Source organism: Thunnus thynnus, chromosome 17 (genome assembly GCF_963924715.1).
Source record: "Thunnus thynnus chromosome 17, fThuThy2.1, whole genome shotgun sequence".
NCBI lineage: Eukaryota > Metazoa > Chordata > Actinopteri > Scombriformes > Scombridae > Thunnus > Thunnus thynnus.
In genome coordinates, this window is record NC_089533.1 from 18,871,246 (window position 1) to 18,893,502 (window position 22,257).

The 22,257-nt window shown below is 40.0% G+C and overlaps 1 protein-coding gene across 1 annotated transcript; it reads right to left on the reverse strand.

Moving 5' to 3' along the window:
* Positions 1 to 742: 742 nt before the first annotated feature.
* atp2a1 (ATPase sarcoplasmic/endoplasmic reticulum Ca2+ transporting 1) lies at positions 743 to 22,253 on the reverse strand. The gene is made up of 25 exons (XM_067571418.1): positions 22,106 to 22,253; positions 21,861 to 21,997; positions 20,428 to 20,445; positions 19,717 to 19,799; positions 16,375 to 16,479; positions 14,525 to 14,663; positions 12,945 to 13,025; positions 12,775 to 12,860; positions 11,566 to 11,721; positions 11,287 to 11,428; positions 9,403 to 9,569; positions 9,213 to 9,301; positions 9,031 to 9,133; positions 8,773 to 8,904; positions 8,450 to 8,575; positions 8,091 to 8,309; positions 7,842 to 7,953; positions 7,531 to 7,754; positions 7,151 to 7,371; positions 6,165 to 6,367; positions 5,556 to 5,641; positions 5,259 to 5,392; positions 3,818 to 3,935; positions 3,134 to 3,251; positions 743 to 1,065 (listed from the first exon to the last, which is right to left on the reverse strand). Exons 2-25 carry the CDS (start codon positions 21,976 to 21,978, stop codon positions 1,055 to 1,057), a joined length of 2,991 nt encoding a protein of 996 aa, XP_067427519.1. The 5' UTR covers positions 21,979 to 21,997; positions 22,106 to 22,253; the 3' UTR covers positions 743 to 1,054.
* Between the last annotated feature and the right edge of the window lie 4 nt (positions 22,254 to 22,257).

Genomic DNA, 22,257 nt, shown 5'->3' on the forward strand with positions numbered 1-22,257 from the left:
AGCTAAGTAAAAATCAAGAAATGTGAATGTGTGAATAACATCTCGCCAATTTGTTTTGTCTTAATACACACTGAAAAATTACACACTGGTAGGTTCCTTAATATACAGAAGGGTCACCAGAAACCTCTGACTTATTTGTGTAATAATGTATTTAATAGACAGCATAATATAATTAAAAAATAAAATAGGATAAATATTGTAATACTTTCCATTTAACCTATTTGAATTTACTTGGATGCTTTTGAACCTTTTTTAAAAAGTGCAGATTCAACAAGTTGAACTTTACAACTTGAAATATGACAAGATATATCAAAGCATTACTATAAAAGGTTGAAAACCCCTGATTACTGTAACAAAGTTTCAATATAACAACTTTAGAGCAATAAAATTTAGTCTAATGTTGTTGAGATTTATACATAACCTGTTATAGCTACTGAATTTTTACCATGGCTGTAGCCTTCTCATTAACAACAATAGTCAGAAACCAATTTAAAAAAGCAGAAAACTGATCATAAATTAATGCTCATAATGGGTTGAATGTTAATATAACAGCTGTAGAGGTCTTATTATAAACACTATTGGACCTATATTGACTTTGGTTTCAGTTAAAAACCAGGTATTTACCGACTGTTATTCACTACATGATAATCCTGTTATGCTCTGCTGCATGACAGCATTAAGGTCATGAGAGGTGCTTAACATTAACAGCAAATTATACACACAAAAACTGAACACTGACATCCAAGTTTGACAATTTCTTTATTACATATCTTTATTCTTTAAGAATAGAATCAACATAGAATAGCTTTAATAACTCTTACCTATACTGTATATTAATTTCAGTACATACACAGAAAAAAAAATATTTTGCAGCTTTTTTTTTGGTGTGTTTTCAGATGGCGTATGCGTTTGCTTTTGTATTTATGCCACTTGATGCTTTAATCATATCAAGTGACTGTTGGCACACTCTCAGTTGGAGCGCTCAGCCTTTTCTCTCCATCCTCTGTGTCTGAGCGCTCTCTCTGCCTCGGCCACTCTCTGTTGCACTTCGCCTCTAGACTTTCCCTGGATGGACAAAAACAGAAGCTTGTCAGTTGTACGTCATTAAGCTAACGGGGGAACCATTTGCTGCATACGTTCCAATCAAACCCAATAGAAACTTTTTTCTCACTTTGTGACTGAGCCAAGTGAGAAACTTCAAATTGTTTGAAGCATTTTTAAAAGGTTTTCTGTGTGAGAATGTCAAAGAAGTCTACGGTTATGTTAGCAGCTCTGTGCAAAGCTAAATGCCGTTGACTATGCTAACATGCTTATGCTAGGCAGATAATGTTTACTATGTTCTCATCTTAGTTTAGCATGCTAACATTTACTTAATTAGCACAAAACACAAAGTACAGCTGAGACTGATGGGAATGTCATTAGTTTTGCAGGTATTTGGTCATAAACCAAAGTATTGGACAGATTAAAATTTTGATCTGATGGTGGCGCTACATGAAAAGCGAAGGGACATCAACTGAAATTTCATGGCAACCCATCCAATAGTTGTCCAGAAACTTTACTCAAAATCATAAATGTGAACTTCATGGTAGCACTAGAGGAAAAGTCTGGGGCTCACCAAAGTCATAAAGATTTGTCATCTAAGGACCGTGAATATCTGTACAAAATTTTAATATCCATCAATCCATCCAAAAGTAGTTGAGATAATTCAGTCTGGATCGAAGTTGTGGAAAAACCCAACAAACAGACCTGGCTAACATATTTCTAGAATGGTAGATTTTTCATAATCACATTTTCTTTGAGAGAAATAATCCAACGCAATCCAGCAATGATTGCTGGATAACCTCGGTAACAGAATTCAAAATATTAGTTTGATTGCAGTCAAAGAGCAAGCACACACCGAATGTGCCAACAAGCAATTTACCATTTCTACTTTAAGAGGAGCAACAAGCTACTTCAAGCAATAACCAAAAGTGACTTTTCAAGATTCCAATAACAAACAATAAATACCAACTACGTAATACTATGCATGATGCTGACATTAATTATTAGATTTCCACTGGCATTTCCTGACAGTCAGTAAAACTGACCAGGATCCAAGTTCATTAGTCCCGAAAGATTAGCAAGACAGAACGACGGGAAAAACATACAGTATACACACACTGTATAAAACCAAACATGAAACTTTTAAGACATGCACAATGCAGAGAGCTTCAACCTTTAGCCTGAATCTGGGGAATACCTTGTTTTGTTACAGGGATACGGAGGAGGGGGAAACAGGTTTAGACTGGATTGTCAGAGGGAGGAAGGAGAGGAAAATTAGATAAATGTCATCAGAGTCAACACAGATTAGAGAAAGGAGGGTGGGAGACAATTAAAACTTGTGAGGAATAAGAAAAGAGGGAAGAGAGGTTAACAGTTAAAAAATACATTAAAAGGCATTTAAGTGGGAGGTAAATTATTAATTGAGCACATTTTACTTAAAAATAAATGAAAAGGAGACCAGGATTGCACAAGTTCAGGTTGAAATGTCAAAGATGGAAAATGAATAGAAGGATATTTACACACTTTTACATTTTTTTTTGTTTATAGCACAAGCAGCTGTCCCTAACTACTGTTACTACAAAATACTGCTGCATAATATTGAATATTTTAGTACTGTATAGAGGAAACTTAGAAATTGCTATTTCATGTGATTATAAATGGTGGGAGATTTTTTATAATATTAATTTCAAGTACAATAAGAACAAGGTTTTGATGCACATCATTATCAAATCCTGAAACTTTGTCCTTTGATATTAGCAGAGCCTTCATCACTCATCATTACACACCAACATGTACTGTAAGGACCACACTCTCCCAGTTTCTCCCACTTTCAACAGTTTTGTAAAATGTTTCCATTATTAAATTAAAGGTGCTCTTTATGCAATAGGAGGACTAGAACAAGCTTTTTAAATGAAATATACTTGCATATGTCTGCAGTTCATATGTCATATTACAATTACAATTATCATCTGTTTACCTTACAAGTTGACCTATATTGTATTTACTGTTTAAACTATAATCCTCAAATTATGTAGAATAAACGAAATACATGTTAATAATACATGTTATAATGGTCAGATGTTTAGCTTACCCTCCAGATATGTGCGAGCCACAAACTTGAGAAGCTCATCAATCAGGATGACGGGGAAGGAGAGCTTCGCCACCACAACCCACTGCTCCACAGTCAAGTGAGTGAGCTTGAAGATCATCTGTGGAGAAGAGAGAACAGCACTGTCTTACAACTGCCAAACTGGATGTACAACCTCCAGTAAGAAACAGCTGCGTATTAATTATATAGACACTACTATCGTGAATGGTAACATGGCTGTGAATATCTTATTTGATACCTCTAAAGAATTATAATCAGTATAAATGTCTGTTTCTCCCATGGAAGAATGTGTTTTAATAGTGACCAATCAGATCAATTAATAATCCCTTCTGTGAGTTTGTATCTGATTGCTTCAGTTTGGTCACTTTAAATATTCATTGAAAGTATTCTCCGTACGTGTTCACCTTGAATTGTGTCAAGACATTAAAAAATATATCTGAAAGAATGAAGAAAAGCTATTATTTCACACCTTTTGATGAGTTCATAAAGGCCTCACAGAGCCGAGCGGCTGGTTTGATTGTGTGCCACCTCTGTTAGTAATTTGGGCAACAATGTGAGCGAGAACATGGAGGCTGGTGAGGCGGTGTGTGAGTGTGCCGGTGCGGGGAGGAGTGGATGGATGTTTGACTTGGAGAAGAGGGCTGTAGTGCGGGAGGCCAGACTCACGGGCAGGGGGTCGACGTAGATGATCATGAAGTGAAGGGACATGGAGAGGGTCATGGCAGCCACCAGCCAGCCGTTGCTCCAGGGGGGCATGCGCACCAGGGACTGGTTCTCAGACAAGCTGGGGGGAGGGTTGGGGTTGGATGGGGAGGCGGAGGGTTATGTTAATGCAGACTGAAAATGTGTGAGTGTACATGAAAGAGTGTCTGTATGTTGAGGTGAATGCATGTAAATAAATGTGTACAAAAGGGTGTGAAGAATAAGCATGACAACTAGATGCTGAATACTGAAGGACTCGGTTTCCTAAAACAGTTCAGCACTGAGGGAACTTTATAACATACACATTAATATATCATGAAAGTGTTCAGCTTCTGCTTCATGTCAACATAATGTGCACTCATCTGCATAGCAATGTGCTTCTCACATGTTATGAATTGTGTATAATCATGCTAATCGAAATACCAAACTCCTGTTGTTTTGAATGCATATTGTTGAGGTAGAATCACTAAAGATGACTAAAAGTAGCAATACCAGTGTAAAAATACTCCATTACAAGTCCAGCATTAAAAATGTTAAATAAGTAACAGTACCTAAGTATTATTAGCTAAATGTACTTAAAATATGAAAAAGTACGCTATGCAGACAAATGACCCCTGTTCGTGTTATAGTATTATATATTCTATTACTGAGTTATTATTACTGATTAATTAATGTCTAAGCAGAATTTTACTGTTGTAGTTGTTCAAAGTGGAGCTAATTTTAATATACTGCTGTGTTTATGCTATAACAATGCAACACATTTAGTATGCAGAAATATTTCCTGTTTAATTGTTGGTCTAGAAGTATAAAGTGGCCATACAAGTACTTAAAGATCCCCTCCAGACATGTAAAAATCCTCAGCTTGGAATAATAAATTGGGTCTGACATGTTTTTTTCCATAAATAATGTTCAGTTACCATGTTAAAAATCCTTAAAACATCAATATTACATCTACTCCCTCTCCCTCAAAAGTCCAGAATCTATGAATATGCAAGCATTGCTCATTTCAAAAGTTTAATTGCTGGATACAAGATGTCTCCTACTTCATTATACATGTGCACTGGAGACTTCAAGTTTCCACATTACATTTGTGTAAGTTGTTGTTTACTGGCCCTCAATTGGCTCCAAACTTGTGATGTCACAAATCATGCTTGAGATTTTTCAGTAAACACAGAGAAACTTTCCCCCTTCAGCAGATGAATGTGAAATCAGTCTTCTAGTGCCAAACTCTATGTCATGTGTGTGCGTTATTGTGCACAGTGAAGCACAAACATCCAACTGAAGGAAGAAGAAGAAAAACACATTTTTGACTGGAGGGGGGCTTTTAAGTACTGTACTTGTTTTTCATTCACAGTCTTGAGGTTTAGTGCCCACAGTGCCCAGTGAGTTCACACAGTAGTCAAACCTGTTCAGAGCGTTGCACATCTCAATGGTGACCAACACAGACAAAGCCATGGTCATTGGAGGAGAGGACTCAAACACCTCACAGTGGACCCCATCAAAGTCCTCGTTGTCCTCGCTGCACTGCATGAAGTGGGTCTGACAGGGAAGATACATAGATCCTTATTAACTCAAGTCTGGCTTAGTCTTTTAGAAGCTGAAAGGTTTCAAGTTACAGCAGTTGGAAGGAGTCCATTGTGTGATATGGTGCTATAGATGGATACAGAAAAGGTTCGCAAATAACAGAGTATTAAATACTAACCAGCTGGTGGAAAGAGACACTTGGGCCTTCGTCACAGTACAGGAACCACCAGGCAGCTGCTGCAACAGTTGCAGCACCAACATAACCTGGAAGAGATATTATCACACTAAATAAGGAAGTCTGGAGGCTTTCATCTAAAAAAACCACCAGTGCTTATATTTGTCCATTTGACAAAGTTCAAATCCACTTAAATGTACATGTGGCTGTTAAACCTCCAATGGCTGCCCAAGAAGTTTTGATAATATTGTTGTCAGTGTTGATTTGGTGCATGAGGCTGGTGTGTTACCATGGTAACAACATAATTTAGATGAAAATTACAGATGCTGTTGTGATGAACACTCAGAGTCTCATGTGGCTTGTCTTTTAAATGCAGACATTATCAAATTTTAGAAATGCCAAAGGAAAATGTTGAAATACCTGAGGGATTTATCTGCAGTGTCAAAGTATCAAAGTACTTAAGAAAGTACTCCATATGTTGATAAAGGTTAATAAATTTCATGTTCTGTATGAAGAAAGATTACCAATAGAGCAATGCCAATGATAGCACAATGCTGACTTCATGTGCACTCAGCGTATAAAAACAGATGAAAAGAACAAAATATGTTGTACCTCCAATGGCCAGGTATCTAAAGAAGAGCCAGCCAGAGATGAGGGGCTCTTTGGGGGATCGTGGGGCTTTGCCCATGATGTCCAGGTCAGGGGGGTTGAAGCCCAGCGCAGTGGCAGGAAGCCCATCAGTTACAAGGTTGACCCACAGCAGCTGGACGGGGATGAGAGCCTCAGGCAGACCCAGAGCAGCAGTCAGGAAGATACTGAAGATGTATGAGAAAGATAATTATTTAATTATTTGCTTAGTCTTGGCACAATCCCTCGTCTTGTCCTTCTTGTCTTGAGCTTGTATTTCTGTTCACATATGATCACATGAGATTATTGGTGATTACAGTGTTCAGTGTTCACGTCTCATTTTCCTTTTATCTATTAGTTTTCAAATTTAGTAAAGATCAATTGGCACTGGTCTTGTTGAAAGGGGGAGGGCAAAATTATACCTATAGCATTAGGCCCCTTTTCACAGAAGATGTTTCTCATGTCACAGTAGTAAAAGCACAGGTGTAAATAATAAAATTAACAATGGCTGAATTCCATTTAGCTGCTTCAGTTTCAGGGTCCAGGTGTTCTCTGTCATGGTTTACTGGGACACCTGAATAGAAAGGATAGATATAAGCAAAGTAAGATAGTAAAAGATGAAAAAAAATAAACATAATTTGGTGCATCTGAAATATGTTTTTTTTTCTGCTTTCCTGTCCCATTATCATCTCATGACCCTGTAGTTTTGTCTTGTGACCCCTTGTGGTGGTCAGAGGTACTGATAAACTCACTGGTCATTTTTGATCTTCAAGGCTGTTGAAAGTGTTGTTAAGCAAATATTAATTCAACTTAAGGATCCACTTGTGACCACCGTTATTCTTTGATAATGATTTATCATCATTTTTGAGACTCCTCTTCTTGCCACATTGTCTTATGTTGTCTTTAAATCTCACATAAGAAGTACTTGTTGTCACACCTCATCCCCTTCAACACAATTATCAATTACTCACCAGACGACCTCGCCTACGTTGGAGGAGATGAGGTAGCGGATGAACTGCTTCATGTTGTTGTAAATGGCTCTGCCCTCCTCAACAGCAGACACAATGGAAGAGAAGTTGTCGTCAGCCAGGACCATCTCAGAGGCAGACTTGGCAACGGCAGTGCCAGAGCCCATGGCGATGCCAATCTCCGCCTTCTTCAAGGCAGGGGCATCGTTCACTCCGTCACCAGTCTTTTTAAATGGTAAAATAGAGAGGAATAATGTATTAGCCTGAGATAAGTGTCAGAAAAGTTCTCCAAATGCTATCTATCTTTCAAGTAAAACTATGTCATTCCATTTTGAGCACAATAAACTCAACAAAATCTTAAACTCTTCTCTTCCTCTTCTTACCATGGCAGTAATCTCATCAAAACCTTGCAGGAACTCAACGATCTTTGACTTGTGGGATGGCTCCACTCTGGCAAAGCAGCAAGCCCTTCGGACGGCATTCTTCTGCTCATATGGAGCGAGGTCATCAAACTCACGACCAGTGAAGGCTTTGTTAGTGACATCCTCATCTTCACTGAAGATGCCGATACGACGGCAGATGGCCACTGCTGTGCCCTTGTTGTCACCTGGAGAAAGAAAGGAAGATTTTTTTTCTTCTGATAAGTCTTTGATTGAGTTCTTGTACAAAGAGAGTGCAATAGAGGAATACTGACCAGTGATCATGATGACACGGATGCCAGCAGCCCTGCACAGCTCGATGGAGCTCATAACTTCTTTACGAGGAGGGTCAAGCATGCCAACGCAGCCCACAAAGGTCAAGTCAGTCTGGAGACAAAAAGAAGAAAAGTTTAGCGTTCTTTGGAGCTACTTGCATGCAAGAATTTAAAAATGTGTGTAATGTCATCATAGTAGTGTCCCTAATTTCTGACTCAATGTGTCTTTACCCGTCCTCAGTCACCCACCTCATAGTCTGCGAACTTGGTAGAGTCCTCCAGGTTCATCTCCTCCTTCCTCAGAGGTGAGTCGCGGGTGGCCAGCGCCAAACAACGGAGGGTGTCGCGCCCAGTGCCCCACTCCTTGATGACTGACATTATGTGATCTTTGACTGGGCCAGTCAGGGGTATACGGGTGGTGCCCACACGGACGTATGCACAGCGGTCAATCACACCTTCTGGAGCACCCTGGTGACATATTTAAGACATATTATCATTTGCTTTTGTACATAACAAATAATTGATTCCATATTGTCTAAAGAGGGGGTGCAAACTGCAATCTGACTTGTCATAGATCTTTTTGTATATTTCGTGTGTTACAAGCTCACTTTGACAAACATCTTGTTTCCAACTGGGGCTTTGGCGGACTTGGCAGGAGAGCAGTAGACTGACATGGACTTCCTGTCTCTGGAGAACTCCAGTGTGAAGTCTTTCTTCATCAGCTGCTTAATCACCTGTCAGAAGATGCAGGAAAAGGTTAACTAGACAGAAAAGCCTGGAGTCTTGCACCACTATTGGGCCAAGATGAACAAAGCCTCTAAATATGAATTTAAAAGTGTAAAAGCTTAGATTACACTTTAATTTAAAGACAAATGGATCTGTCCTCCATGTTTCAGTGAGACAGACTGTGAGGGATCTTTTGTGAACTTACAACACAGCAAGCGTTTGCCCTCTCCACCCTGGACAGGCCACGCACTTCAGTATTGAACACGTTCATCTTCTCCACCAAACAGCTCAGAGCTGTTTCAGTGGCCTCACCCACTTTCTCATAAATACCCTTTGACTGCATCATAGAGAGAGAAAGAAAGAAAGGACAGAAGAAAGTGAGTACATTTTGGGTTAACATAGCAGTGTGTTACATGTAGACATAATTATTAATAACATAAAATATCTTTAATGATCTGCAGACCTCATTGTAGTCCAGTGAGGAGTCATTGCACAGAGCACAGATGGTAGCCAGCTCAACCAGTCCGTCATACTGGCCACACTTCACAAGCGAGCCGTTCCTTGTTCTGGTAGAAAAATATTTAGTCAGTATTGTTGTTCAGGAATGGGTTACTGTGTTTATGTGTGAACTTTTTTGACACTTACACGTCTCCTTCAGGGGTGTACTTTGAGCCAGAGATTTCAAACTGACCAAGGGAAACACTGTCACCATCTACTTTATCGATGATGAACATCTGTGTGGAAACATGATGAAAAAACACATCAGTTCTGTTTCCATTCGCCAGCAGACTATCTTAACTAAAAAATGAATGTTGTTCTGAGTGTATGAACCCACCTTGGTTACACACATCTGGTTGGTGGTCAGGGTACCAGTCTTGTCAGAGCAGATGACTGAGGTGCAGCCCAGGGTCTCCACGGAGGGTAGGCTTCTGACAATGGCGTTCTTCTTGGCCATACGACGTGTTCCCAGAGCCAGGCAGGTGGTGATGACAGCGGGCAGGCCTATGATTCACAGAGGAAAAACAAAATCATGCTGATTACAGAAAGGACAGATTGGAATGTGGACAAAACATTAAGAGGACCCTCTAAAGGCAATGGACCAGGTGACAAGAATGACATGTCTGTTCGACACCACCTGGATTTTAGGGCCTTTAACACATCAGTTGGAGCTAGGGCTGGGTATCGGTACTGAAATAACCCAGTACCAAGTAGTATCGAAACTTCTCCAGTCAAAAGATACCTGCATTTAATCCTTTTTGTACCCAGATCTAGAAAAAAATGAACATTTGTATGGTTTTGCTTGCAGCAAGTGTGTCAAGTGTCAAGTGTGGTGTATTTGACAGAGTTGGCAGTTCAGTGTGCTGAGATGCCACAAAAATAAATAATTTAATAATTCAATCACTTTCAAAATGTATTCGTGTAAAAATCATTTGGATGGGGGAAAGTGGTGGCATTTTACGCAACTGAATGCTTCCATTCACATGATGGGTATCAAATGAAGTAGAAAAAAAAAGGTATAGAATGAAGTACTCTATTGGTATTGGTATCACTTTAAGGGTACTGGTATTGGTACTGGTATTGTAATTTTTTAAACGATACCCAGTAGTGTTGCCAATTGGAGCACACCCAAACTACTGTGTTGTCCATGGTATTCCTGTGGGAGAGGCTGCTGCAAGCCAGTCAGTCCTTCTGAGATCTATGTTCAGATTCTTGGCAAATATCAAGTGCAATCGATGTGGCCATTGGACTGTGACGAAGGTGTGTAGGAGGTCTGGAGACAGTCCAGTTTAGTGACATTATGGTGGCATTTGTGTTTGCAGATGATGTTGTCCTTTTGGCATCATCAAACTGTGGTCTCTGGTGCGAATTGGCACAGCTTGCAGCTGACTATGGTGTAATGGGATGAGTTTGAGCACCTCCAGCTCTGTCCCAGAAAATGTAATCGGTCCCCCTGGTTCAGAATTGCTTTTCCAAGTGGAAGAGTTTGACAATTTTAGGCTCCTATTAAAGTATGAAAACAGAGCCGAGTGACTATGCAAGCTCTTGATTTATTGGCCGAACGTCTTTCCAACTCTTATCTATTCTTGGAGTTGGGTAGTGACCAAGAAAAACAGATCAGTAAAAAAAAGATTGTTAAGCGTCCTGTCTGTGACAAGCAGCTGCTTCTACAAGTTGAGATCAGAGTGATATGGTGCTTCAGGCACCTGCTGAGGATGCTCCTCCTTAGGGGTACGTCAGAAAAAGCAGACTGGGCAGAGATCCCAGGCTAGATCAGACCCAGTGAGGGAGAATACATGCCAGCTGGCCTGAGAACACTCTGGAGGAGCTGGAAGGAAATCCTCAAGAATACATGTCTGGGCTGTTCAGCTTTCTCTTACCTGCCAATAAAACCATTAAATCTCTCTCCAGGATAAGTGGTGTAAAGAAGGTGTCTTTATTTATTTGTCCTTGTTGTAATTTTGCCTTGAAAATCTAAGCCTACAAGATCCAACAAGATCCAACAAAACTGGACAGATCAGACCTTTAGGAAATCCACAATGATGTTTTTAAACAGTATAATACTGTGTAATATTGTAAAGATCAATCATGAGACAATGGCCCTCATTTCATTTTCAATGGACTGCTAGCTGCAGCGTCACATGGGCGAGCTACACGAGATGAATCTTAGATATGATAATCTTCTTGGGCAACCAAATGGAAGTTAATCCCAGGGGCTTACCTTCAGGGATGGCAGCCACAGCCAGAGCCACAGCAATCTTGAAATAGTAGATAGCACCGCGGAACCAGGAGCCTCCGTGGACGGGGTCATTGAAATGGCCAATGTTGATTATCCACACAGCCACACAAATGAGGGAGATGACCTGGAGGCCAGGCAGTCAGAGGGATGTGTGAGACGTCATTTAAAACAGTTCGAGGTCTTGAAATTTTTACAACATGACTAAATGAATAAAAACTGGCAATGTTTCAGAAAGCCTTTTTGTCTATCTGCCTCTCCCACCTTGGAGAGCTGCTCTCCAAACTCATCCAGTTTCTGCTGCAGAGGGGTCTTCTCCTGCTCTGTGGCAGCCATCTGGTCACGAATCTTTCCAATCTCAGTGGAGACGCCAGTTGCAACAACAATACCAACGGCTTTTCCAGCAGCTATATTGGTGCCCTGAGCAGAATTTTTTAAGAGAGGAAGAAGTTACAGGTTTGTTTTAGCATGATGCATAAAACTCAGGTGGAAAAATCTTAGAGACACAAAAAGTGGATATTATAGAACAAAAGATTTGCAGGTATTTATTATGTAGAAACTCTGTACTTCTTCAAAAATCACTATAAATGATGATGTCATTTACATGGATGAAATGACAGTAACACACCAATGCAACAAAAAAAGTGTATCTTCAGTATTTAACAGTGAAATACTGTCATTGTTCACTTACTGTCATTATTCTAACTAGGATTTTTTCATATTTAGACTTGTTGTAGGAGGAAAAGCACAGATGTTACTAACAACATTAAAAACATTGACTTATATTCAATTGTCCCAGTAAGTCATGACAGTATACCAGGACCTTGAAACTGAAGCAGCTAAACAAAATTCAGCCATCATTAATGTTATTATTTACAGCTGTGCTTTTCATAATGTGACTTTTATCAACTTAGCTGTTTTAGTAGTTCGAGTGGTTTCAGTTAATTAGTTACAGGTGTGCAATTAACGGCAGATTTTCAATATCTTTGGGCAGCACAGAACTAGCAACATGATGAGGATGAAGAAGTGCCATCTGGACTGATGGTTAATGGTTAAAATGAATTATATTAGAATAAAAAAATTGAGAAATGTCTTTTTTAAGGGAGTCATATTGCAAACGGTTTTGCATATCACAATGGGTCAGCGTGGCCCTGGTATTGTGTATGCCTTACTGTCATGGCTTACTGGCTCACCTAAATTGAATATACACCTGTGCTTTTTCTACTATGATGAGTAAAAAATGTCTGCTATGAAAAAGGTTTATTCGATGGAGGAAAGGGAAAGGGGCAGCAGTTGTAGGGTTGAGAAGAAAAAGTTTGAGTTTATCAGGTTTGATGAAGACAACCAGGTGGAAAAAAAAGAGTCGGGCAACGATAAAGCGCAGGATTCAGGAAACAGAGAGGGTCACATAGATTTGCCAGCACTTAACATCCTGTCAGTGAAAAAGAAGCAGGGAGTGACGGAGAGACTCACAGAGAACAGCATGTTCTTCTTGTCCTGGTTGACAGCTCGGGGGTCTGGGACGGGATCAGTGTGTTTGATCACACTGACGGACTCACCTAGGAGACACAAGTGATGTGTCAGGTGGGGTGGTCAGGGTAGAAAGCAGACATAAAAAAAGACATACTTTTTTAAAGACCTACCAGTAAGAATGGACTGGTCTACACGCAGGGTTGTTGACTTGATGGAGATGAGCCTGATGTCAGATGGCACTTTGTCACCAACTAGTGTCCACACAAACACACAAAGAATGAAATGCACAAAAAGAGATACTTTATTAACTTTCAGAGTCTTTTGTCCTTATATATTCTCTAAGGTTTTACATGACAAACAGGTTCATATCAATCTGACTGCAGCATTAAAACAGGATGGAGGGTGGGGAGGGGAACAGGGTTGATTGACTGGTTTTAACACTCTGGATGGATAGTGTTGTTATTGAAAACTGATACCACAGTCAGAGGGAGAGAGAAGACCTTGGGGAGATCATGAAATGAAAAGAACAGGTGTACAGCAAAGAGAGGGAGAGGGAGAGAGCGAGGAGCGAGCCCGGCCTTCGATATTAAGTGTATTTATACTCAAGCTTGGTTTTTTTTTCTTCCCACAGCAAGTTCCTTCAGTTTCCCTCCACCCCCTTTTTCTGTGACTGCCTTAAAAGGGCTCATGTTCATTCTCAAGGACATCAGTATCCCTGTACATGCACACACACATGCATGCGAGTCTTTTGAAGCATATGAACGGACACTGATCCAGTAGCTATAAGACATCTTATTTATGTTAAATCAGGAGTCAAACAAAGATATCAGGCTGCTGGTCACTCACACACGTGAACAAGCAAACTGTAACAATTTTTTAGTTTACTAGAGGATGTTTTTTTTCAATTGAAACTATCCCTCAGACTTTTTTACTGTATTTTTAACTGATTTGAATTCTTTAACACTTGCTGTTCAGAAAGGTTGAGTAATCTTGGATGAGCCACAGCTAACCTCCTTAATGTATGTCATGAATATTTTTATATTCTTAGTGCATACTGTACTATTCAGCATGTAGTATCCATTGTGCAGCGCATACGGCTCATGATTCGGCATTCACACACATGAGTATCACAGTTGTTACAAATATATATATTTGAATTAAAATATCCCAATGACAGCTGCTTCTTTTGCTTACTCGTCTCTTTGCCTGACTGGAGGCAACAGTTGACGCAGACTGGTGGCTCCATTTTTAATGTTTCTGTTCAGCTGTGTTGCATGCAAAATCGTATTACATGCATTTTAAAGTTGCACATGCACTAGAATTCATACGGTCATATTGTGTAGTTTGAAGAACTAGACAAATACTTTTTCCTGTCCCATATTACACCGCTCATGTGAAGACACAACATGAGTCCAGTCTACACAGATGTGGAAATAATCAGACATCAGCAGTCTTACGCTAAAGTTATAAGATTTCCTGAGTGCCTTCCTTATTTCAATATATTCTTATTTGCTATAATGTTCTTAATTGTGAGCTGAGACTATTACGTTCTTCAGGAGTCTCCAAGTATCTGTATTTGCTTTATTGGGTAAACCAATCAGATGCCAAAATATACTCTATAACTGTTGCAGCTAAATCATATAATGGTTTTTCATAACTGTTTTTAAGGGTTTTCAGTGGTTAAATGGACTTTGAGTAAATGCAGCAAGTAAAGCTGTTAAGGGAAGCTCTCCATGATAGGGAATCGTACCGGAAACCTCCACCACATCACCAGGAACGATCTCCCTGGCCTTGATTCTCTGCACACTCTTCCTGTCCGACCGGTAAACCTTTCCCATCTCAGGCTCGTACTCCTTCAGAGCCTCAATGGCGCTCTCTGCGTTGCGCTCCTATTGCAAAAACACACACAAAAACAAAACATACGGTCATGCCACCTCTAGATAAACTGTGTCAGTGTTCACTTGTTCAATATAAATATGACACTATTTCACATGTCACCGTTATGACACATTCAACCATGTCGAGTCAGTTTATTTGTGAGTCCCAAAATGACAAGTTTGTCTCAGAGGATTTGACACCGTCTATCTTTAGACCCTTGATTTGGAAAAACTCTTCAACATGTAGTCTTTATGAATATGTATGTTTGTCTATGTATGTCTGTTCCTCTATCTGTGTGTTTGTTTCAGTCCGTGTTTCACCCTTTTAAACATTTTCAGATCAGTTTGAGTTTTTATTTCTGTTTGTAGGGCATTCCAAAAATGTTTCCCTTTTACTGAAAAGGTTGACTGCCCGAAAGTAGTTCTGCTCTGTGCCACCCTGCAGTTGCCATTTGTTGACGATGGCAATTCTATTGTGTTTGATTTTGTCAAAGTACAGCTGAGGCAAGATTGTTCACACATTTAAAAAACAGGAGAAAACGAAGACAAAGAAAACTTGATAAAGCTTTCATTTTCATTTTTCTCAAGACTACCAACAGTGTTGAATCAACTGGTATCAGAAATGACCTCAGTTGGTAAAATTTGATGCCATTTTTATTATATTGTTGCATTTGATTGCACTGTATTTTCGGAGAGAGAGCGCGATCATTGCAACTTTTATTTTACTATAATCTATCTAATATTTAGCATTAAAGATATTCATAGAAAGATTGATGCCTGCACACTTGCTCAAAAACACAAATTACATTAAAAAACTAAATGCCAGATGAATCTGTGCATGTCAAAATGTTTAAAAATGGTTACCATAACCATTTATACACCAAATGTTTTTTACATTGTATGAGTGTTATTCAAATAAAGACTCGATCAGATGTTCAAACATCTCAAAGAATACAAGAGCTATTCATCACTCATGTAATAGGATGTTAAAGTTATATTTGTTTAACATTTAACAAATCTTTAGTGGCCACCATGTGTGTGTTTGCAGCTGAACAACAGGTTGATCAGAGAAGTAAAACAAGCTGACGTTCAGCTCAGTCTGTGGTTTCTTCTAAGGCTACCCCCCGACCGCCTCAAAGTGTAAAGCCTAGCCAGCCGCCCTCGCTCTCTCCGTTCTCCCTCATACCCCCCATGTGTGAATCCTTGTGCATAGTTTCCAAATGACTGCCACGGGGTTGATATGAACCCTTCTACCATGCATGCACACACACAGACACAGGCCTGCGGTAACGTGATCGTCCCACTGTATTTTTACTGTGGATTGCACAGTGTGGACTGTAACGAAGCAGAGTGCATTCTGAGCTTTCAAGGCAGCACGGCTCCCAGTCCGCCTCTCCCCTCCTCTCCCCTCTGCTCGCTCTGTTGGCTTAACCTTTCACCTTTTCACCTCCTGCTGACGTCATGCCACTCATTCTGGCTTCCCTTGAACTTTCAGCTCTCAGCCACGGCTCTGGAAGGAGCGTGTGCTCACCGTAAAGGACAAAGGATTGCGACCTGAACAGGCCCCTGCTGTCTGTGATTTATTGTGTGTGACTGTTACTAAGTATAAGAGTCTATTTGGGTGTGTGTAAAAGACTGCATTCAGTGGCAGGTATGTGTCCTTGTGATTGCAATTGTTCCTGTGCGTGTGTGTGTGTGTGTGTGTATGTGCGTGCTCACTGACCTGCCACACTCCAACGATAGCATTTGCAATGAGGATGAGGAGGATGACGAAGGGCTCTACAAAGGCGGTGACAGTTTCCTCGCCTTCCTCGAACCAAGCCAGCACCTGAGAGAGAGAGAGAGAGAGTTAGAGACAGTATTAGTTTGGAGCTTAAAGTGTTAATTATTTGTTCCCAACTGATCGATGAATCATTATGTTGCTCATTATATTGTTAGGTCTATAAAATATCAAAAAAAAGTGAAAAAGTTACAATTTTGCCAAAGGTGACGCCTTGGTTTTGTTCAATCAGCAGTCCAAAACCCAAAGATAATTAATTTACAATGATATAAAACAGAGAAAAACAGCAAAACTTCACATCTGAGAAGCTGGAACTAGACAATATTTGATCTTGATAAACAATTTATACAACAATTAATAATCAATTATTAAAACTGTTGGTGGTTGAATTTCTGGTAATCAGTTAATTGATTTTGCACTAAATTAGTTGATTGCCTAGCTTCACTTTATGTAATGTTTTATGCTGAGGTATGATGACAGAGAGCCACTTAAACTCCTTAAACTCTGATTTTCCCCTTAATTAAGTTAGAAAAAAACAACTTTCACACGCTCTGGGACAATATCACATATATAAGTCCCAACACTTCTTTGATGCTTTATGATGTACTCCTGAAATGATTAGTCAATCAATTATTTAGCCAATTAATAGATTAGATTACACAGTTTCTCAATGTGAGGATTTGCAGCTTTTCTAGTTTTTTTTATAATTGTAAGTTGAATAATGTTTTGCACTGTTATAAAACAAGCAATTTAGGCCTCAAGGAACTTGTGATGAGCATTTTTCACTGTTTTCTGACATTTTATAGACTCAACAATTATCCACTTATTCAAAAAATGAATATACTGTAAAGGAAATAATCATTAGTTGCAGCTGTAATATGTTTACACTTGGTAAAATATTCAGTCCTAAGAATCCCATGTTTTTTTTTAATAGTGGCACCATTTTATAACACTGAAATATTACACATGCTTTATGCATCCTTTGATATACATGTACAGTATTTGTTATCTTTAAAGCACCGTAGGTTTCATCACTGCTTCATTTATAATGATGGATCCATTAGTGGATCATGCAGGGTTGAAGAGGTTAATTAGTAGATGATTCAGACTTTTTTCATTTTGAGTTAAAATAAAGCATTATTACTTGTTGATGTTCTGCTTGCTGCTATAAGTGTCTTTATGTTTGATGTGCACCTGTTGCTCAGACTGACAGTATTATCTTTTACTGCTGGACAGCATCAAACATAAAAATCTGCTATGAAACATCACTGGATCAAACTTTGCCATTGTTGTACCTCATGCCATCCTGTGTTTGAAGTCTCTCCTCCACGTCTCTACATGTGACTCTTTTCCAGAACCTATATAGTCTAACACGTGTGTGCCCCTGTGTGAGGTGTGAGTCCCATGTTACTACACACAGGTCTGTTTCGGAAAGGCTTCGTGTTGACATTGACACAGATTAGTTACAGGCCAGCAAAGCAAAGAGCCAACCAGAGAGAGAGAGAAGAAAGAGAGTCGGTCCTCACATCTTTTTACTCATCATTGTAATCTGTTGTTTTTCATTTGCCTGCTCTTCAGCTCGCATCTTTTCTCACGCTTTTCCAAAAATAGGCTCTATTGCTCACTCTCTCCGATCTGTCTTCACCCTGCCTCTCTTCAAAGACACAATCGATCTCCTAAATGAGAGTCAGAGCCTGTCAGCACGTTGCAGTGGCAGGACATTCCTGTGTGTATGAATAGGATGGCCGTGTATTTGCAGTATTTAGTGTTCTCTCTTTTAGAAACCATATACGTCTCTGAATCTATTGCTCTCGTTTGTCATTGTAACAAACAATGCCATTGTGCAACCCAATCCCCAACTCCCCCCGCAGCCCCCCACCCGTCCCTCTGTCTCTCATTCTCCCCTGCTGCCGCAAGCCATCCCTCGTTCCTTCCATCCCTGACCTTTGTCCAAGGATACAGTTTCTTGTCCTGGCTTGAGACTTTCTTAAAATAAATCTCCTGCCATGCATATGTGCACACACAACCGCACACACACAAAGCCATTCTCTTTCTGCCTTTCCCTTTTTTCTTGCTCTCTCTCTATTTCACACACACATACACACACACACTCTCTCACAGAGCCGTCAGGCCTTCTAAGGCCATAGTGACAGCTGTACAGGGAGGCCAGAGGGCAGAGATGGAGGATTAAGACAATGTGTCCAGCCTACTCTCCACAAAACAGTTTTGGAGAGAGCACCAGGGAGGGGAGGAGGGCAAGAGAGGGATTCCTTGTGTAAATGAGAGTGAGGACATGGGTCCAAATGTAATTTAATAACTCAGTGATGTACATGCTGTGTTTGTTCAAGTGTGATCACAAAGCAAACAAGCAAGGGGTTAGAAAAGATGCAGCTCAGAGCTCATCGCTGAGGACTGCAGCACATTCTTACTTCACTGCCAGTTTATTTATTGTCATTTATTTTATTTACAAATGTGCATTTCTGTAATCGCCAATTTTGTACTTTTTATTCCTATTAATTTGTTTCAGTTTTATTTGCAGGGACAAGAAATCTCCTTATTTGTGATGACTTTGATATATGACTTTTTTCTTCTGTCCTGAGTCAAACATTCACTTACATCTAAACATAACTATTTGGTGAAACTTGTAGCACGTGGGAGTAATTCTTGATGCCACCCTCTCATTGGTCAGTTTCTTGCTATATGCAAAGTTTGCTGGGTATGAATTTTTCTGATGAAATGATCAAATCTATAACCCTGGCAAAAATAATGTTTATGGCTCCGATTGAGGGCTTGAATCTCTGTCAGTTATCTCTCATTTATTTGTTGCAGATTAGAAAATTAGACAACAATCTGGAGGAGAAAATAATGAGATATATATGAACATTAACTTAAGAGATTTCAGAAAATGTCTTCTCACTTCTTCTCTTGGCTTTTTTTTCACCGTTGCCAAGCACTTCACACCAACTGAAAGATGTTTGTCAGTGACTTGGACTCTTGCACTCCTCGAGATAAAGATGTCAGATTGTTGTCATACATGTACATGAGTACATGTATTTACATGTGTAAGTTGTAGTTGAAAATGGACCAAATATCAAAGATGCAACACCTTTATCCAAAGTGGAGCAAACACTTGATCTGTCTCTCCATCATTATGCTCCTTAAAATCTCTAAAATCTCCATCACTTTACAAACTCTTATCTTTATGATACTATGTGAAAAAACAGTACTCACTGAGTATTACAAACACAAATGCACCGTATTATGTGAAGGGAAAGTAAAACTCACAAAAGAGATGCAGGCGGCCAGCAGTAAGATTCTGACCAACAGGTCCTCAAACTGCTCTACAACCAGCTCCCAGATAGTCTTTCCTGATAAAAAGAACAACAACAAAAAACCAAACTAAATCACATACAGTATTGAAGAACGTGTGATCATATGAGTTGAGCATTGATTGTGATAAAGCTGAGCATGAGTGTTTCCACAACATCACTTAGAGTTTATTTATATATCGCTCCACTAAATGATATAATATGATGTTCAAGCTCTCTTACCACTAGTTGTCATATTGACTGCCAGCTGTAAAAGCATTGGTGCATTATTCTGTATATAGGCAGATCAAAAACAAATGCTAGTTTTGGTTTAGCTGCTGGTAGCCTTTGGACGGCTGCTGCTGAAGGTTTTAAAAGAACAAATGTATGAATCAAGGCAGGAAGGAGATTTAATCGAGAAATTATCATATTATCTCCATCACATCCCACAGAATATGAATGGACTTGGGTGTGTGGTGTGAACATATCATCAGTTGTTTGGGTCACTATCTATCTCCGAGCCAGTGGTACACTGGTGGAAAACAAACGACTGTGTGACTTGTCATCACAGGAAGTGAGAGGAACAGGTGCGTCCGTGCGGTGCAGGAGTTAAAAGATGCACTTTGATCAACGGGATGTGTGATTTAAACATGAATGATTGAAAAGCAGGTATTTAAAGTGGACTCACCCTCCTCCGCTGGCAGCTCTGTGGGTGAGGAGAGACAGAAGTTATTAGCACAGCTTAACTACACGCCACATTTAATGCATTGTGTTCAGTAAGGCTAACACAGTTTTTACACTTTTTATGAATCAAAACACACAGTTAACTGAATTTTGCATTACAGAACAATAATCTATTCCACTCCCAAGGCTATAACAACCTGTTGACAATACTTTCTATATATGAATTTTAATTTTTTAAATCTTATCTATCCTGCAACATCCATCCTAGAATAAGTGATTAATTCATGTCAAGTGAATAAACACTTAGTTTCAGGGCCTTCTCGTCCTGGTTTGACATAAATATAGTGGCTTTAGTAACTGACCTTTACAGTGACCTTAATTACTCTGTTACTCTTGTTTGTTGTTTCTCTGTCACCATCCATTTGTCAGCTGTGATACACCAAATACAGAGTCACTGTGCCCTGGTTGAGCATGAATTACTGAATCAATACTGCAGCTTAAAAGAAAAAAAAGCTCATAAAGGCCATTTTTAATGTTTACTGTGTAAGATGCTCATGTCAAGCGAGCTTTTGTTTCCCCATATTGACCTTTTCACAGTAGACGTTTAGTCGTGTCACAGAGGGAAAAGCACAGGTGTCATTAATAACATTAACCATGGCTCTGTTCCATCTAGGTGTCCCGGCTCCAGGGTCGCGACTTACTCTCTTCAATGAAACAGAGGTATCATTAATGTTGTTAGTTACACCTGTGCTTTTCCTGCCATGACAGGTTCAACTCTCTGCTGTTGGAAAAAGGTCCTACAGTAAAGGATGCAGGGATTTAATGTGTTGTCTGTATTACTGTAATTAGCACAAGTACCAGGATCAAAGTCCACTTCCTGGCTTTTTCAGGAGCTTTCAACCACATATCACAGCCTCAAAATAAAGAATGAACTTTCGCTCTTTAAATCACTCACAATTAAAATAAATAATCTTTACTGTAGCTATCCTCAGAAACCTGAAACTCTGATGCACCTGCTGCAGAAACATCACTCCCCCATTGTGTCATTCAGATAGCTTCCCTTAATTAGACCATCACAAAGTCACACTCAGTGCCAGTTCATCTGTCAGCCATCAACTCCCACTACGCCTCCTCCTTCACCTTCTCATCCTTCTTCCCTCAGAGTCTGTTTGTGTCATTCTATCTCACTAAACCTCTCAGGTGCTCTGTGTCTCTGTCTCTCTGTCTTCCCATCTCTCCTCCAACCTAAATCAATTTAACTCATCCACGTGTCTTCCTCCTCCAGGACCTTCCCATCCTGCGATCCCTCAGCCACTTTCACCATCATCACTCTTTCCTTCCACTCTTTAATGCTCCATCCAAAATGCTCCTTTGTGATCATCCATCCATCCACCTCTTTCTCTCTCTCTGTCTCTCTCTCTCTCTCTCTCTCCTCACCGTTGTAGCCGTACTTGTCCAGGTTCTTCTTGACCTGCTCAGGCGAGAGGCCCGTCTCTTCGGTGACGCCGAAGTAGGACAGAACCTCCTCTGACTCTTTGATGTGTGCGTTCTCCATCCTCGCTGAAACGGAGAGGCTTCAGGACAAAGGGGATAAAGCAAAAACACAGAAACACATTAGTCTGAGCTGGCCTCACACTGAAAGTTAAAACAATTGGACAACTGAAAGCTGAATTATCACCCACCACTTTCTTGAAGTGTGGACCGGGATTAAGAACTGGCAACCCCCTGCGTTCACACTTGCTCTCTCTCTAGCCCCTCTCTCTCTCTCTCTCTCTCTCTCTGGGCTGTTGCTCTCCTCTCGGAGCCCTGGACTGACAGAAAGTGCAACCCGGCA